General features: G+C 37.4%; 1 protein-coding gene across 1 annotated transcript; it reads left to right on the top strand.

The window, feature by feature from the left end:
- Positions 1-762: 762 nt before the first annotated feature.
- LOC140150650 (cyclin-dependent-like kinase 5) lies at positions 763-16,173 on the top strand. Its single transcript, XM_072172717.1, has 7 exons — positions 763-832; positions 9,910-9,998; positions 11,018-11,203; positions 12,176-12,271; positions 12,730-12,901; positions 13,555-13,685; positions 14,256-16,173. Exons 1-7 carry the CDS (start codon positions 796-798, stop codon positions 14,430-14,432), a joined length of 888 nt encoding a protein of 295 aa, XP_072028818.1. The 5' UTR covers positions 763-795; the 3' UTR covers positions 14,433-16,173.
- The last annotated feature ends 2,597 nt before the right edge of the window (positions 16,174-18,770 follow it).

The following is an 18,770-nucleotide window of genomic DNA, read 5'->3' as shown; positions in this document are numbered from 1 at the left end:
TTTCTATAATGACCACTAAGGCCATTTATATTTTCTTTGTATCCTATTGTTTTTGTCAATAATCAATATATATAGTGACCGTAATGAGCTAAAAGGACTGGAAAGGCTCATTAATATGTAATTTTGGCTAAAAATCAATACATAAATGTTCAGGGTTCTTTTATTTTGCATACTTTTGCCCTGAAACATGGTCAAAGTGTTTCTAATAAAGTTCTAATGTATTATACAGTGAAGCCGTCCTTAATTTGCATATTTGCATAATTAATGAGCTAATATGCAAGTTAGGTGGCGGCCATTATTGATTCATATATTGGACAAAATGGTAAAAAGCAAAAGAAACAATGCCAACCAAGGACCTAATCTAGGGACTTGCCTAACCCGTAAATGGCATCAGATGATATACACCAATCCGAGAAGCGTTTACTGTATTTGGCCCTCTATTGACGGTACCACAGTTGTACCAGTGCGGGAGATTTAACTTGTTCAATGAATTCATGATCGTGTATTGAAAATCACTGTTGTGTACAATTCTCACTAGCACACTAACAAGTAAATGATAGAACCCCCGACCTTGGGACACCGCAGTTTTACGTGCAGGCAGGGTCGGGGACACCGCAGTAATGGCTTAGTCGGATTGGTGTATAGCTGCCACACCGATCTTATTATAATGCAGAAAATGTTTACGACTGTAAATATAGACTAAGGTTTTTGCGGTCATGGGTCAGAGTGCGCGAGGTCACTTTGAGAGGTCAAATCCGTCTGTCAGCAAAAACAGCGAATGCAGTGAATGTTGAGATGCAGAAATATGAGAAATTGGAGAAAATTGGAGAAGGTAAAGTAGAAATGTAGAAATCTATTGCAAAATCTGAGTTATATAATGAGGTATTTGTGATATAGGAACAGAAATATTAACAGAAGTATCCATATAAACACGATATACTATAGTTCGACTTCTGAACTGAAGCTCCGAGTCCGACTTCAGACTCACTTTGTCTGTCTACATAAAACATGTCTACGACTACGTCCCATGGTCCACGACTACATCATGATCATCTGAGACTGAGTCTGAGACTTGTTCGAAAATTCTAAGGGGCTGTGCAATAATTATGTGTACCCCCGGGGTGGTGAATTTTAAAAATGGTCTGCCAAAAATCGCTTGCCCCCACCCCCCCAGCTAGCTGCCTTTGGCCGTGCCAAAAAATCTTTGCCCGCCCCCCCCCTTTTGACTAGAGTTGGGCGACTATCACTTTTTTCCTAGTCGACTAGTCGGCAGCAAATAGTTGCGACTACGACTATAGTCGCGACTATCTGTGATATTAAAATTGGATCGGTTGAGCCCATATTTATTGGTCGAGCTATGAGTTTTAAAATATTGGACGAGACATAGTCGAGTCCAATATTTTACAACTCATAGCGAGATTCAATAAATATTGGGCGTAAAGCATCAATTTTATCATTATTATGTTTTGGATCCAATATTATCACAACTTGGATCCATCAAAACATAATAATGGGTCAGTCCATGTCAAAACAGATTGAGTGTACACCCATCCTCTTGGATTTTGCTCTCCTTTGGCTCAGGGGTACCTTTCATGGATCCCTAGGTGAGGTCACAAGAAAAAAATTCAAATTCCATTTCGTTTGCGAATGGCGGGCAATCAAAGTTTGGCGACCTCGACCAAAATTGGGAATTTAAGGGTCCAAATGACAAAGTGCTCTCTTTGAGGGGCACTTTCTTCTTAATTGAATCAGTTGTGACCCTCTTTTTGAATGTGGTCACTCACTGGCTGTGTCTGAAATACCTAATGCCAAAAAAGATAGATTTTGGAATTTCGTTGGGATTTCAGAGGGGGTCAAAATTAGCACTTCGTACTGTTCAATCAAATTATCTTGATTTTGAAAGACCCATGATAATGTCACAGTGCACTTATAGGTCCTAATTATGTTCAGAATGGATTAACCATATGCCAATGTCTATGAGCAATTCAAAAAAAAGAGAAATTTCTAGACCCCTACAGAATTTTAGGCCACCCCTAAAGTGGTTCAGCCACAAATGGAGCTTAAAATCAGCAAATTTTGACCCCTAATAACTTTAGGTGTACACCAGATATGAATTTCTAGTCTTTTGCATCTGAAAGAATGTAGTTTAATGTTACTAGGAACATAAGATTTGTTTTGTATTTTTGTGTTTTAGTATTAAGTTGACGCTTTCAAAAATAGTCATTTAGCCATGCATACAGGATACGGTACAAAATGCCAATTTGAGTATGATATTTTTTATATTTTGATCACTTTATAGCCATTTGTATTATTTATCCTGATATTTCAAGTTGCTCTTGAGTCAAGTAATAAGAAAAACTACTTTCTAATCCTCTGTATGGATTTTTAAGGGGGTCAAAATGTACTTCCTGGCAGCGATGCACATGCAAAGTACAGGTTATGGGGGTCAAATTTTCAGAATGCTCCCAATTATGTCAAGTAATATATCAAATTACTCGTATGGTCATGAGGATTCCAAAATGTATAGTTTGTTATGTGTCAGACCTTTCAGGAGGGCGCTATGACGAAAAATGTTCATAGGTCAACGACCTTTTGAATTCTGACCATAGTTAACAACGTCTGATTTTGGTAATTTTGGTGTCTAATTATATATGTTTTCTTGCATGAGAAATACAACTAAGCAAATTAAAAAACTATACAAGGAACCGATGACCCTCTTTTGCAACATGGCTGCCAAAAGCATCCATATTGTAATAAGGAGGTCATTGGTTTTTTAAAGGAGTATTTCGTGATCCTAGCATCCTCTTTGTATGACATTTTTCAGTACATATCCACGAAAAAAGCCTATTCCCAAAATTTCAGTTGATTCCGATTTTTGCGTTTGCGAGTTATGCATGATTATGTGTATTACACTGCTCCATAGACAATGCGTTGTAATTTCGTTCTGGTGCACCAGAACGAAATTCAAATTTCACGATATCTTTGCTAAACGAATTAATCTGCAAGAAATATTTTGTACATCAACATTATGTAGCCAGAGGTTTCCAGTGATATAAAAATCTCAACTTTTTTTGAGAAAAGTGGGGGGATGAGGCTGTGGATCACGAAGTGCCCCTTTAAGTTGCGTAGTTGTATTTCTCATGCAAGAAAACATAATTAGACACCAAAATCGGACGTTGTTAACTATGTAATAACAGGATAAATAAGACAATTTGCTATAAAGTGATCAAAAATAGAAAAAAGGGTATGTTGAAATTGACATTTTGTACCCATAACCTGTACATTATTAGTCAAAAATTGGGATTTTTGGGACCATCAACTTAGTATCAAAACACAAAAAATACAAAACAAAATTTATCTTATGTTCCTAGTAACATTAGACTACATTCTTTCAGATGCAAAATACTAGAAATTCATATCTGGTGTACACCTAAAGTTATTAGGTGTCAAAATTTGCCGATTTTAAGCGCCATTTGTGGCTGAACCACTTTAGGGGCCTAAAATTCTGTAGGGGTCTAGAAATTTCTCTTTTAATTTAATTGCTCATAGACATTGGCACATGGTTAATCCATTCTGAACATAATTAGGACCTATAAGTGCACTGTGACATTATCATGGGTCCTTCAAAATCAAAGATAATTTGATTGAACAGTACTGAAGTGCTGATTTTGACCCCCTGAAATCCCAACGAAATTCGAAATCAATCTTTTTGGCATTAGGCATTTCAGACACAGCCAGTGAGTGACCACATTCAAAAGAGGGTCACAACTGATTTAATTAAGAAGAAAATGCCTCTCAAAGAGAGCGCTTTGTCATTTGACACCTTAAATTCCCAATTTTGGTCAAGGTCGTAAACTTAGATGGCCCGCCATTCGGAAGCGAAATTGAATTTGAATTTTTTTTCTTGTGACCTCACCTAGGGGTCCATGAAAGGTACCCCTGAGCCAAAGGAGAGCAAAATCCAAGAGGGTGGGTGTACACTCAGTCTGTTTTGACATGGACTGACCCTAATGGTTAAAATTGGACTGAAAAATCGGGTGAAAGATTGGTGGCAATTTAGTATTTATAATGCATGATTACAGGACCCGTGATTGCCGGCATCGCATCACAGTTTGCTACACAAACCAGCACTGTTGCGATACAAATTGCTACACTGTATCGCACGTTTGCGATGCAAATATTTGACTATAAAATGCTGTAATATAGGCCTAACTTTTCTGTTCAATTAAATTCACTTGCCACTTTCCAGCAACAGCACAAGAAACTTCATATAATTTCTCAAACCTTCAATATTCCAATAGCGATCTTCGTTCGTTTCCATGTTTTGCTGTTAATGAAAATATGTAAACATGCCGGTACGGCAGTGCATATTTTCCATGGTATGCTCAATGAACGTGTTGCATCGTATCGTGCATGTACGATTAACTTTCACCTCCGACCTACGTCACCTGACCTCATCTAGACTGCATTTGTCGCTACAGGGGTGGCATTGCAACATTACGACTGTTTGTCAGCTAATTTGTTTATTTTCCTGTTGCTTTCTAAATATTCTGTTACCACAATAAGCATAGCTTTTTGAAATTACGTGAAAAGTACTTCTAATCTAATAATATTTTCCTAAATTTTTCCTTTTGGAAAACACTTCTCGGAAGTTCTCGCTGTTTCTTTCCAAAGTTAAAATAATCTCATACCTTCAGTAGTTGGTACAAACACCCAACCTGGGTCTGTACATGCACGCTATGACGCTGCTACACCTGTTATCGCTGCATAAATTATAATCATAATGAGATGTTCGACAGTTCTAAGTAATTTGAGTTTTTGACGGCTTTTATCTTGTGGGAAAGTAGTTCGACAACAAGTCAATAACACCAATTTAATGATGATTTATGGACTTTATGATTACTTGTTGGTTAGTGTTACTATTGGTAAGACAATGACTAACATTTTTCACATTTTTCGCAGTTTATATGTTAGTATTTGGTTGGTTTTGGTGCGAATAACTGGCACTTTATAAAGTAATTTTTTAACACAAAAATATACTTGCATTAGTCGACTTTTGGTTTTCAATAGTCGTAGTCGCGACTATCAGTAATAGTCGCGACTAACGACTATTGGCGACTTAGTCGCCCAACTCTACTTTTGACGTGCCAAAAACCTTTGCCCCCCGCCCTTTTGATGTGCCAAAAAGTCTTTGCCCCCCCCCCCTCCCTTACACATGCAAGATTTTGGGAACCCATCAACTTTCGCATCAAGGTTAAACTAGTGGGAATTATCATTTATGCACTTTCAGTTTCCCACGTGTTTGAACGGGAATTGGATTGCGTACTTTTTCGATGTCTAGTGAGCAAATTTCTTCAATATTTTGAGAAAATGATGTCAAATTTTCTATATTGTTTAGTAATAAATGTCTTTTGCCAATAGTATGTTTAAAGTTGTAATTTTGTGTTTTTGATCGCAAAGATCGGATATTTTCGTTCCCGATTTGAATTCTGAACCTTCGCAAGGCCAAGGGTAGGCCTACCGATTTCGGCAGAACTTTGACGATAATTTTGCCTTTTTGGACTCTAAAATGCAGTCGATCCTTAATTTTGTTTCAACCGAGTCTTAAAGCCATATTATAACATTTGCTGAGGAAGACGCCCTCACTGAATTTTTAAAATTCCTTTTTTACGATTAAATTGTACTTTATTAAACCAATATACCCTGCAAAAATCAAGACTCTAAGTGCTGTAGTTTTGTCAAAATCCGTGATTTTGAATTAAAGGCTGATTCAGCGCTTTATTATTACGATGGAATTATTAGTCGAACGCATACACGATGTTCATAACACATAGTAATCACGGCGTGCGGGGACGGTGATATACATTAACAAAGGGTCGTACCACAACATGACCGAAGGAGTGTGCGTATTGGCACATATGTGCGCTGGTAGTAAATTCAATTTTCTTTGCTTTGCCGTAGTTGTTCGGCTCAAAAATAAAAAGGATATATCTGACAGTAAAACTAACATTTTATGGCAAAGAAATGCTAATCTATTTTGTTTGAAAATGTTATAATATTGCTTTAAATTAGCAAGCACAATAAGGTTGGTACCACTTTTATATACATTGATGAAATTTTAAAGATTTTTTTCAAGTTTCTAACCGGCGCAAATCAAGTGTGTATAATTTCCCATTGACATCCAAAATGGCGTAAGCCAGTCCTTAATATACATAGGTACGGCGTATATAGGACTGGCAAGCGAGTCTAGGTTAAACAGGCTTTTAGCTATACAAACCTTTTATTTCAACAAACAAGCTTTATTTTGGTCCAAAATCCATGTGTTTATCGCTATTTTTGACATAAAAGAGCTGGATGTAAACCGGCGATGCCAGCTTCCAAACATTTGTGGAACACAAGCGGTTGATGTACGCTCTTTGTGACAGTAATTTACGCTAGCGTATCATGCATTTTTAAGCATGTTGACATTTTTTTTTACTGCGGGACACAATTCTGCAATAATTTACATGTATTCAAGATGACGAATTTCTAGAAAATCATAATATATTTTTCTGAGAAATTTCCCTCATTTCACATTGCAACCTTCCAATCATCTTTCATCTTACTATAAATAGGCTAATGTTGTATGTATCTATCTATGTATCTATGTATTGTGTATAAAGGCTCCGTCAGTTTCGATCCAAATGTCACCAAATTCATACGGGAGATCGAGGAACTTCCCTAGACGGTTATGCGAAAATTTGGTTGAAGCGGGCAAGAATTGGCTGCAAAACAGTGAAAATATGGGTAAAAGCGGGTTTTTGTTATGAAAATCGGTTACCAGCCTACGCGTCACTGCAGCTGGCGGCATCGCGTCGGCGCCAGCGTGCGTAATCGCGATTACGCCAGTGCGTGCGTAAGCGGCGCAGAGGCACACGACTTGCGAGCCAGAGACCAGTGGACACGATAATACGGAAAGAAGGAAAATAAAGGACAAAAAGGTACATGGGACGGGTCACGGGATACCGGGTGAACACGTCCGCAGGCACGCTATGAGAGGACGTAATAAATACGGGAAAAAGATGTGTGTTGTATAAACAACATGAAGCGGTACTATAAAGAAAAATTAAATTAAAATGAGGACAAAAGGGTACAAGTAATTAGGCCAACGGGTTAAAGTAACTAAATGAAACGGGAACGAAACAAAGAAGGAAAGAAATTAATCAGGAAATGTAAGAAAAAAAGAAGCTAAAATAATGAGAACAGAATTAAGTAAAAAACATGGAAACGGGAAATCACAAGCAGCAAATAAAAACAGATGCTAAAAGGGAAATGAAAGAAAGAACAGATTAAAAAAATAATGGGAACGGGCCGGTTAACTAAATAAATAACATGGAAACGGAAAATCACAAGCTAAGCAGAAGAAACTAAAAAAGAAAATGTATAGAAGAGACAGATTTAGATAAATAAAAATGTACCTTTTCAATGATTCTATCTGTTCAGTAATTCTTCCTGTTATAGTGAACGCTCCCATTTACTCATCTAGCGGGGACCCACGCGGGTATCGCGCTAGTGTAACAAACAATGCTAATTTTATGAAGGTATGTTTCTTGCTTTTCCAATTATTCTTAAATCATTTTGAGACAAAAACTTTTTTAGCAGAATAGCCATTTTCACTTGTTTTCAAAAAAATATTTTGACCTTATTTTTTACCCCAATATTTTCCCTCATTTTTCCAAGCCCTGCCCTCCTTCCAATGCATTAAACCTTGACTTCACGTGTTTGCCGACCAGTTTAATCTTGATGCAAAAGTAAACCTTGGTGGAAGGAAGGAAAAGTAATATTTTAGCGAAGGTGGTCTAAAGGAAACGATCACCTTTATAAATGATGACTTATCTGTATCTTCAACAAGCCTCAAAATAAGCAGATCTGGAACAGGAGCCAGCACACATTCGGAAAAAGCAGCTCCTGGTCCTGTGATTATCTGAACCAGGAGCCATTTTTAAAGAGCTTAAATTTCTATAGATCCTAACTTTCTTGTTATTCAAGTTTGGAATCAGAAAAACTGCTATTAAAAAACCCAAAACAACAACAACTAAAAGTTCTGAGGTTTTTATTCAAAGCTGGATAAAGTTGACATTTTAAATACTTTTGCTTATTGAACAGCTCGCAATGCATTAATTAAATATGTCCCTGGGGGGGCCTGGCTGTTCAAAATTTTTGTTTTGTTTTGTAAGTTATAGACCCTAACTTTCTTGTTATTCATGGTTGGAACCAGAGAAAAACTGCTATTTAAAAAAAAACTAAAAGTTCTGAGGTTTTTATTCAAAGCTGGATAAAGTTGTACATCTATATAAATAAAAGGAAGTCGCTAAATCTTGTCCAGAAGCAGGCTCCGAGATGCTTTCACTTTCAGCTCTGATTTATTCGTAGATCGATCGGGTACATATTGCCATTAAACCATCGGACGTTCATTTTTGCCAAACTATTCAATCACTATGGAAATAACAAAAAAAAAGATCGGTTGTTAGGCCGTTGAGGTCAATAACCTTATGGGTCAGGTCATGACAGCAAGCGCGTCAAATGCAAGCGATGTCCAACACGCTGCGGTAAGTGGCGAGTCACGCACTTACTGCAGTACATGGTTTCACGCGCATTGCGGCGCATGGTATGGGCGTACTTAATGTTGGCTTACCGCGCGTAGGCCTACGTATGTATATTCCCCAAAAAGAGTTTTGGTGTTTTGGGAAAAAAATCCATATCTTCAATACGAAAGGTCAAAATTTTCAATTGATCGTCGGCTTTTCATCCCACCTACATACACTTTAAGTATAAATCATCAGATTTATAAAGTTTACTTCAAGTACTGTTAAATATCAAAAATATCAATTTTAATGATTTGCCATAAAATGTGTATTAAATTGCGAATTTCAAAAAATCTAAATTATTTGATATCAGAATGACATTCTTCGTATTCAGAATGCAATTCGATATGTCTGATGTGCTCTAATGTCCCAAAATAAATACTGTCGAAACGTTCATACCCCAGCCCTTAACAACACGGAATCGCTTAAAATGTTTTGCTGCAAACATGTTGCTTACATGTTTTCCATGTTTTATACCATTATAACCCGAAATTTAAACGTTTTCTAGCAACCTCTTCTAACATTAATGTTTTATGTTTGTTTGGATAAAGTTAAAATCAACCATTTTGTCACGAGCTGTTTCAAAAGAAATCTGAGGGATTGAGTGAGTAACAACATTACCACAGGTCTGGATATTCACTTAAAGTTTAGCTTCTTTAATATGACAGGAGCTAACATAGATTATGATTATCAAGCTAACATGATCATTACTATACTGGATGAATAATCTACAGATTCTACACCAAGACACCATGATTATCATCACCGTTGACCATGTTTACTAACCACTCCCGTTTACTAACCGCTCCCGTTTACTCAACTAGCGGGGACCCGCGCGAAGCGCGGGTCTCCCGCTAGTTTTAAATACTTTTGCTTCTATTGAACAGCAACTAGCAATGCATGGCAATATGTCCCTGGCTGTTCATGCAGGAGGGGCAATGATGACATATGCCAACTATGAGGCGAAACTGATAAAATTGCATCATAGTTTGCTTATTCCCATCGAAAAAAAGCAACTGTTTTTCATGGCATATACACAAAAATTCAAGGGCTGCTACCACAAAGGGAGTGTGAATTTCAAATGGGGTTACCTGAATGGTAACTCCATTCAGAATTTACACAGGTCCCCTGTGGGGACGATTTAGGTCATGACTTCCAATCCATAGTGGATGGATTTCAACTGGAATACAGCCCATTTATTGTTCATTCAGTGTCTTTAAACACATTTACTTTATAACTCTATACCTAAATTTACCCCCACAGTGTATTTCTTTTTATGAAACAGGTACCTATGGAACAGTTTTCAAAGCCAAAAATCGTGATAACCAGGAAATTGTAGCGTTGAAGCGGGTACGCCTCGATGACGATGATGAGGTAAGTATGAGCAAGGCTGGCTTTTTTTTACCCCATGGTTGCCCAGTTTTGGCTCCTGGTGTGTCCAATATTTTACACTACAAACCATACATGTACATGTAGGAGCAGGAGCCATGATCTTTGGGACCAGGAGCTCATTTTAGCTCCTAGTCCAGGCATGATTGCAACTTAAGTATTCAGAACAACTGGTAGTCATGACTGTGACAACTTTGAATTATACATGTATAAAGGCCTATTCAGTGATCCTAGCAAAATTGTAAAAAAATCATAAATTACTAAAAAGTGAAGGATAAGTCATAAAAATTGTCATTGAGTATTTTTGAAATAAAAATTTAGTAAAAAAATAACAAAGAAAACAGCAGTGTTGACAAAGTAAAGCCCCATTCACTTTTTCTCTAGAGAAATTACATTTTCATGTAAAATGTCCTTTTGGCACTGATTTCAGCTTAACCACTTGCAGGTTATGTTAGCATCTATAAACTATAACTATAACAAAGGTGCAAAAACTGAATTTTTATGATTTTTTGAAAAGCTCCATAGTAGTTCTCAATGTCAAAAAATCAAAACAAAATCAAAAGCGGTAATCTTTTTGATTTCAGAACATTTAAAAATGGCTTCTGTGATGTTTATTCATTATTGGTCAGCCTCACAGCAGCTAAAGGGATTATCTTATCATCATCCATTGCAGTGTATCTGCTTGCTCCATAGCAAATGTATGAAAAATAAGCAAGAGCCACTTATGTATTGAGAGCTATAAATAGTTTTACAATACTTTAGGAGCCATATTTTTTCAAACAAAAACACTCCTGCTTTAAGTGAGTTATTGAAAGTTGAAATTAGGGATTTTGTTTACATTTTCAATTGCATGTGCATTTCTATATTGAGGTACTGCAAAGCATTTTTTAAACTTAAGTTGGGGAAGTATGACACTTTGTATTGAACTGAATCGGCCAACTTAACTGTATCCTGAACTAGATGCAGAACTTCAATAACTTTTTCACATTTTGTTGTTATTCAAGGGCGTACCAAGCTCGGCTCTGCGAGAGATCTGTCTTCTTAAAGAACTGAAACACAAGAATATTGTCCGTCTTCACGATGTGTTACACAGCGAGAAGAAATTAACCTTGGTGTTTGAGTACTGTGATCAAGATCTCAAGAAGTACTTTGATGCATGTAATGGGGAAATTGACCCTGATGTTGTTAAGGTATGTTTTAAAATACTGTTTGCTGGTTGTTTTTTTTTTGGGGGGGGGGGCTGACAGGTGTCCTACTTTTCTTCCCTTGTCCTCTTTCATCTAGAAATTGTCCCTATTTTAGCTCAGTGTGTGTCATTTCCCCCAACTTCAGATATTGCCCTGTTGTCAATCATCTGCAGTGCACAGGGGTTAGACTGGGTTCACAAGGGCATCAGTTAAGTGGTAGAGAAGTACAGATTTTGCATTTTAAACATATTATTGGTCATAAATTATAAAGAGAGGGGGCGACCTATCAGAATAAAAACATTATATGTTTAATTCACTGGCAGATCCGCCATGAGCTGTTGTGGCGTGTGGTGGTGAACTCAAAAACATGTTGGGGTGAGTGCGCGGTGGTTCGAATCCGATTGGTTCTGATTTTTGCTCTCCTTTATTATAATGCCAGTTTGCCTTACAGTCTGTCCACATAGAAGTACAAAGTAAAAAGCCCTCGGAAACTGGAGGTATGAGAATAAACATTTCAGCGCAATGCGTGTGTAAATACTTCTTTGGCGTGCCAACTGCTGCGCAATTTGTACTTACCAAGCGCACCACGCTCTTTACGTATCACATTTTTTAAACACGCAGCGCGTATGACGCATAAAGCATCGTCCCCCGATGCCACAGATTTGGTTTGTACTTCTATGTGGACAGACTGTCTTTTTCCATATTATTGTGCCCCGTAATAAAATTGAACTGAACTGAGCTTAAACTGATTACTGAACATGATCCTGTATGGACCCACTAAAAATCAGTTCACGTCTCATTTTAGTTAAACATCATACAGACTCAGTTTCAATATGACCAGTGTTGTTTGGGTGGTAAGAATTGTTGTGCCCTGCTTATAACAGTCGGCTTTAATTTACAAAGAATAAAATATTATGTAAATATACTTTAGAATCATATTGAACTAATAAGATAATATTTTGTTCTCATTTTCAGTCTTTCATGTTTCAATTGTTGCGAGGTCTAGCATTCTGTCACAGTCACAATGTACTACACAGAGATCTGAAGCCACAAAACTTGCTTATTAACAAGGTAAGTCAATGGCTTTGATACTAATTAGCAACTAAAAAGCAAATTAGCTGATCCAGGTCTTTGACAGTTCAAGTTTGTTTGTGGAAAATCTGAGATGTCATGGTGTAGAGTGCGTCGTTTCCTGACACAGCATGGAGAATGAAAATAGCTGGATGGTGTTGGCACACATTCTCAGTGGCATGGTCTTTGGCTTTTTGATGGTCATCGGCACCTCAGAGTTGCAGGGGACCTTTGCCCGCAATCATTGGAATTATAGTGAAGTTAGATCATGTTCAACTAAACAATTGTCATTGTGATGTGAAAGTGTGTTCTAACTCTTGGTTTTTGCAAGTAGGTCAGAGTTCAGACAAAATCCATCTCTATCCGGTTCAACCCCTTGAATGCCATGATATGATATCTTAATATACATTAATAAGTAAATAATCACTTTCTAATTCATAAATATTTCCTGGTTTCAGAATGGCGAGTTAAAGCTGGCTGATTTTGGTCTGGCGAGGGCATTTGGTATCCCGGTGCGTTGTTACTCAGCAGAAGTAGTAACATTGTGGTACAGACCTCCTGATGTTTTATTTGGGGCCAAGCTTTACACCACCTCCATAGATATGTGGTCGGCTGGATGTATATTTGCTGGTAAGTGGTGTATCTATTTTCATGAGGCAATCGTTACACTTTTGTATGAATTTAAGGTGGTACTACACCCCTTGATAAATTTTTGACTATTTTTGTATTTTTATCAAAAAATAATAACACACTGGTAACAAAAGTTCTGTATATTATAGGGGCAAGGAATCCAGTTACTACACAGGAATTTCAGTGACTCAAGACAAGCGGTACGTTATTTATGATAAGAAAAGAGATACCGCTAGAATGTACCTCATTTCTTAACATATCTAATGAACCACTTGTCTTGAATCACTGAAATTTCAGTGAAGTAATTGGATTCCTTGCCCCTATATACATAACTTTTGTTACCAGTGTGTAGTTATTTTTTGAGAAAAATGCAAAATCAGTCACAAAATTGATCAGGGGGTGTAGTACCACCTTAAGCTCATAAAATGTGGGCACAGAAACACGGTGGATATCCATGGTTAAAAGACCTATTTTGGAGAGGGCCACACACTTTTAGAAAGAATTTAGCCAATAGATGCGCCTTTTGATGTATACATAATGTAAGGACCACAAACAGGCAACAATGACAAAACCTACATTGTACTAGAATCAGAGGATGTTCTAAAACACATTCCCATGTGAATTTTTTGTATTTTTAAAACTTTGTATTACAGAAATGGCTAATGCTGGCCGACCTTTATTCCCTGGTAATGATGTTAATGACCAATTGCGTAGGATATTCAAATTATTGGGGACACCGACAGAAGAGACGTGGCCAGGCATCTCAAAACTCCCAGAATTCCAGGTAGGTGCTTTCTCTTGTTGTAATTCTCATTAAATTGAAAGGTGTTTGAATGTTTTGATGTTCATGTGGTACTTGATTGGTGTAGTGCAAATGGTGCAGACTACAGGGAATGGGAATTTCAAAGTAAAATTGGACCCAGGGCCTCAGGAGGACAAGCATGTCATTGGTGTGCACCAAGTGATGGTGCTTCCTGGCACTGCTTGCCTCCCACAGGTGTTGGTAATTTAGGTAGGGAGGAGCCCTACCTAATATATCCCAGCATGGAATAAGTTCAAATGACTGTGTGTCTGTGAAAGTAACACTGACTTTATTGTCTTTTAAATGACCTTTATATGTAAGGCTATTTATATACATGAGTTCCATCAAAATTTAATTTGGTTATTCTTTACCCAAAATGCTGAAATAATATTAGGAATAACTGTCAGGAAGTGTTTCTGTCCATTTTATGCCAAAATAACAAGGCAAGTATAGTGATGCTATTTTCAAAGTGAACTCACTCACATGTATAAGATTGTACATTGGGTAATGTATTGAATAAACTTTTATTTTTTTAAATTTTATCTTCTGCAGCCATTTCCTCTGTACCCTGTGACTACACCACTGTCGTCCATCGTACCCAGTCTGTCGTCCAAAGGTCGCGACCTGTTACAGCGTCTTCTAGTGTGCAATCCATCGCTAAGGCTCTCGGCTGACGAGGGTCTGATGCATAATTACTTTGCTGATCTTAGTCCTGCTATCAAAGCCTGAATGAACTCATTGTACTAAACCATTTTCCACCCTTATGTGGCAATGACGTCAAAGCGTCATGGCAGCTGTTTACACGCATCTATGCGGTGTCTTTCAGCATGTGCGTGTGTACGCCAGCACTTTGAGCGAACACTAGCGATTTGTAGCTGCGCCCAATTAAATGCGCACTGACGTCACTGCCACATCAGGGTGGAAAATGGTATAGTGTTTTTTAAATAAGGTGGATAGCAGGCATCAAAGGGACATCTTGTTAATGCATGTTAAGTCCTGTAATATGAAAAGGTGTGCAGTATTTTCTGCAAGAAAATTGGCTGCTTAATTTTCCTGTGGTAACATTCAGTGGTGATGAAATGCTCCTGCAGGAGGATTAACAGATCACCTCATAGTTCTTGTAGGACAATAAGGTGAGACATCTCTGCTATAGGAAAATGAGCAATTTATGCATTGCTCCTGCAGGAGAATCGACTGATCATCCTGTACTCCAGCAGGATAATTGAAAGGTCAGGTTGTGCTCTTGCAGGAATTTTGGCAGGGAAGGCAGTGCTGCTGCAGATGGTGGAGAGGTTGCGATTGCCTTTTCCTTGGTGCTTATGCCCATTAACTATTCAAAATGTCATCACAGGAGAGGGATTTGGATAGTACATAAGAGTAATTTTGTGCTCTATTACCCTATGTGATTTAAAGGGGTGTCCGGGTATCCTTGGTACCGATACCACCAGGAATCAAGTCAAACTGGGATGTGAAATTTGAACTTGGAGAATTTTTTATGAATAGTCTCCAAACAGTTGTATGAGTAGCAATGATATTTAGTAAAAATAAATACAGCTTCACAACATTTAAATTTTTTTAATGCAAGCAACAGCTTTGTTTGACATTGAACTCTGGCCTCTTGTAATTTGATTTTGTGGCTAGGGACCAGGTTTATGAACTCATTGGTGCCATTGAACCTGTCAGACAAAATTTTCACCCAAAGGCAAGGCTTGTAAATATATATTAATAATGACCTTCGGGTAACCGCACTAGACCTAGATTAAGGGATGGGCGGGTACCCGAGAGTCGCCCAAGTATCGCATCTTTAACAGTTAAATAGGCGTAAGCACATTTCCACAAGAAATCGCAACCTCTCTGGTAAGAGGTTGGGTAAAACTCCATCAGGACCTAGCATGCATTTATGGAATTGAAGAGCTGTCCCGTAGTTCCATTGCTATATATGACAGCTCAAAACTTGTTGTTATTATTAGAAATATGTTTTGTAAACAAAAACATGTATCAAAGTCAGACAATGCCATTAGTTTCAAGTTTGCAGTCAGATGGAAAATGCGATATATCCCAAAAGCTAGCTGTATTTCATTTTGTATTAATATTTATATTTCACGTAAAGATATGCTTTTGTCATAGCTAATTGAGAAGGAGCACAGACACCACAACTAAATTTGTTTGATCTTTAGAGCGACAATCGATGCTACTTCAATGCTTGTTATTTATGAACTAATTAATCAGAATTAATGAGAAATTTGTTTTGGCCATTATCATTATAATTTGCACAGATTCATATGTTATCACAATTATTATCAGTTAATTGATTTCATAAGGATCAACCAAGCATCGGTGGTCTATTAAAAGATCAAACTAATTTGGTTCTATTGCCTACAGTGAATACGCTTCTGAAAGCTGATGGCCATTTCAAACATATGAGTATAAAATAAAAGTATTAATTTTCTCCACGCGGGTGTCGACTGTAGATGATAAGTTTCAAATTTTGTTTTAAAATTTCCAAAAAAGTTCAGAAATATAAAACTGCAAGACCATATTTGGAATCAGCATGAAAAATGCATTAAAATGAGTAGAAGCAAGCCTAGTATTGGTTCAGTGGTTCTTAAGATAGCTCTTGATATTTTGAGAAAATATCTCAGAACTTGAGAACTTTTAATTTGTTGAAATCTATGGCTAGCACGCAGAGCATTAATAACAATTTTAATTGAAAAAAAACCCACAAAGCAGTATATCCCATTTTGTACCCAAACTAGTCATATATAAGTCATCTCTTGTATCACAATGCACAAACAGCGAGCGTGCCAGCACCGATGCTTGTCTCATCTCATATTGCTTGTGGTTATAGGGTAGTGGACATGGCTCTTACTAGAGCTACTTACTAGAACTAGGGGGGGAGGCAAGGGCAAGGGGGCATTTCCCCAAATATTTTTCTTGCCCCTCCCCAGTTTGCCCCCCACTTTTGAGGCAAAATCACGTAAATTTCCGCTTTTTGCTGCAATTTTGCACAATATTTGCCAATTTTGCCCCCCCTGAAATTCACTTTGCCCCCCCCCCTAATGCCCCACCCCCCTAAAAAATTCCTGGCGCTGCCACTGCCTGTAAGCCCTAAAAAGTTTGTATTGCCTTTTTACTCTATAGTTGGGACCGGTTTACTTTATGTCTTCTTGTAATGCAATGAATAGCTTACATTGTATATTGAATATTAAACTTTTTGATCATTTAATTGAAACTTAATGTTAGATGCTGAAAAAATAATTTAAGGGTTTGCTTGTCGTAGGGAAATTACAACTCCCTTCTTTGTTTAGTATTTTGCCATTCCAAATATTTTAATGAGAATTGGAGGTTTTGATCTTTGCAGGATCCTTAATCAAAAAAGGCAAAAAATGAAACTAGTATTTTTAACATGAAGTGTGTGCATCACTAAATTGGACAATTTTAATCCACTCTTGCCTAAACGTTGAAAATATGAATTCCTTAGCACTTTGTATGTGCATAATTGCACGGATGGTGTAATTTGTCATTTCACAGATCCGCCATCTTGCTACCAAAATGAGGTTCTTCTTGCAAACGCATGCGCGAAAAGTGCATTTTATTTTCTTGCGCTTCTCTAGCAACACGCCATAAAGCTTTTGCAAGGCGTATGTGGCAATTAAAGCACACGTTTGACAGGCGGGTAGAATCTCGTTATGAGATGACCGTGTGATCGGCGAATACTGAAATGTAATCTTATGCTGTTATGGCTATTCCATTTAAATTCCAGGCTACCCCTGTGGAAGATGTTGGAAATATCTTCCACAGGGGGAGTATGAATTTGAAATGAAATGAGCACATTAGACAGCTCCATTTGAATTTCGTACCTTAAGAGAAAGATTCAACATGAATCTTCCACAGAGGGAGGGTGAGTTTCAAATAGAGTTGGTTATATGCTAATTCCATTTGAAATTCATACCACTCCTTCGGAAGATATTTCCAACATCTTTGACGGGGAAATGAGAACTTTAAATGGATTAGCTCATTTAGTGTGTACAGTACTCCACTGCACACTGACATACATCTATGATACAATTTGATCCAAAGAAGGTACTTTGACAATTGAGTCAACATGGCCCTGTATCCAAGCATGCTATCGCTCTATTGCTGTAGCATGGTTGGTTGTACAGCTAAAAGTAATGAATGGACATGTAATGCTGCTTTTCTTAAGCATTCTTTTTTTTTTTTTTTTGCTCTCTATTTTTGCCAGTTTTATAATTGCTGTCATTGGCCTTTTTGGATTGTGGACAGATTTGATCTTTTCAGAGAACTTATTTCAGTTTATGTAGAAAATACAAATTACCTTTCAATAACTATCACTGTTTAGAAAAAGATGTAGTCAGATTGTAATTTTATTCCAAAAATATTGAGTAGCAACATTCATATTTGTAGTACTAATCCAGGGCTTGTCTTTTGAAAATTGTTGGCAAGTGACAAATCACTCTCCTCAAAACTTGTCAGGTGAACTGTAGGCGAGTGATTTTAATCACTTGTATTATTATTACACCAAATGTAGGCGAGTGATAAAAAGCTCTCCCCAGCTTCGTTTTAGGTGAGTGATCGCTCTCCCTCGCCTCAAAAGACAAGGCCTGCTAATCCCATTAACTGAGTATAAATATTTTAATTTATTTGTATTTTATGCTGCAACATCAAGATTGTGTAGTATTTTGTTGGAAATGTGTGGCATATTGTTATGGAATACCAGCTTATTAATTATGCCCGGCTAATAGTATTTATAGTATAATTTGCTACCTCATTGAAAAGAAAGAAAGAGTTTGTGAAGGAGATTTCAACAACTCTTCCTATCACTTTGTACAGGAGCAAGCCATTGTTAATCGGTGATGAATCCACACTTGTGTTGTAGCATATACGCGGAAGCAAGTTAACGGAAGTGCACCTCACGCGTAAAATTTGTCATACCTGGAACTTGTTTGCGCATTACACGCTTAAATGTTGAATTCATTATTTTGAAGGAAGCGGCTAAACATTGCTGTTAGTCTCTAGTTATATTGCTGATATCGACAGAGAAATCAT

The sequence above is a fragment of the Amphiura filiformis genome, chromosome 4 (assembly GCF_039555335.1).
Source record: "Amphiura filiformis chromosome 4, Afil_fr2py, whole genome shotgun sequence".
NCBI lineage: Eukaryota > Metazoa > Echinodermata > Ophiuroidea > Amphilepidida > Amphiuridae > Amphiura > Amphiura filiformis.
The sequence above is the reverse complement of the archived record's forward strand: the minus strand, read 5'-3'. Positions and strand labels throughout refer to the sequence as shown.

What these genes read in the sequence shown, in the direction of transcription:
- LOC140150650 (XM_072172717.1), top strand. Translation starts at nt 796, where the DNA reads ATGCAGAAATATGAGAAATTGGAGAAAATTGGAGAAG. An exon ending in TTGACCCTGATGTTGTTAAG is followed by an intron (nt 11,204 to 12,175) that starts GTATGTTTTAAA and finishes TCTCATTTTCAG; the next exon opens with TCTTTCATGTTTCAATTGTT. An exon ending in AAAACTTGCTTATTAACAAG is followed by an intron (nt 12,272 to 12,729) that starts GTAAGTCAATGG and finishes TCCTGGTTTCAG; the next exon opens with AATGGCGAGTTAAAGCTGGC.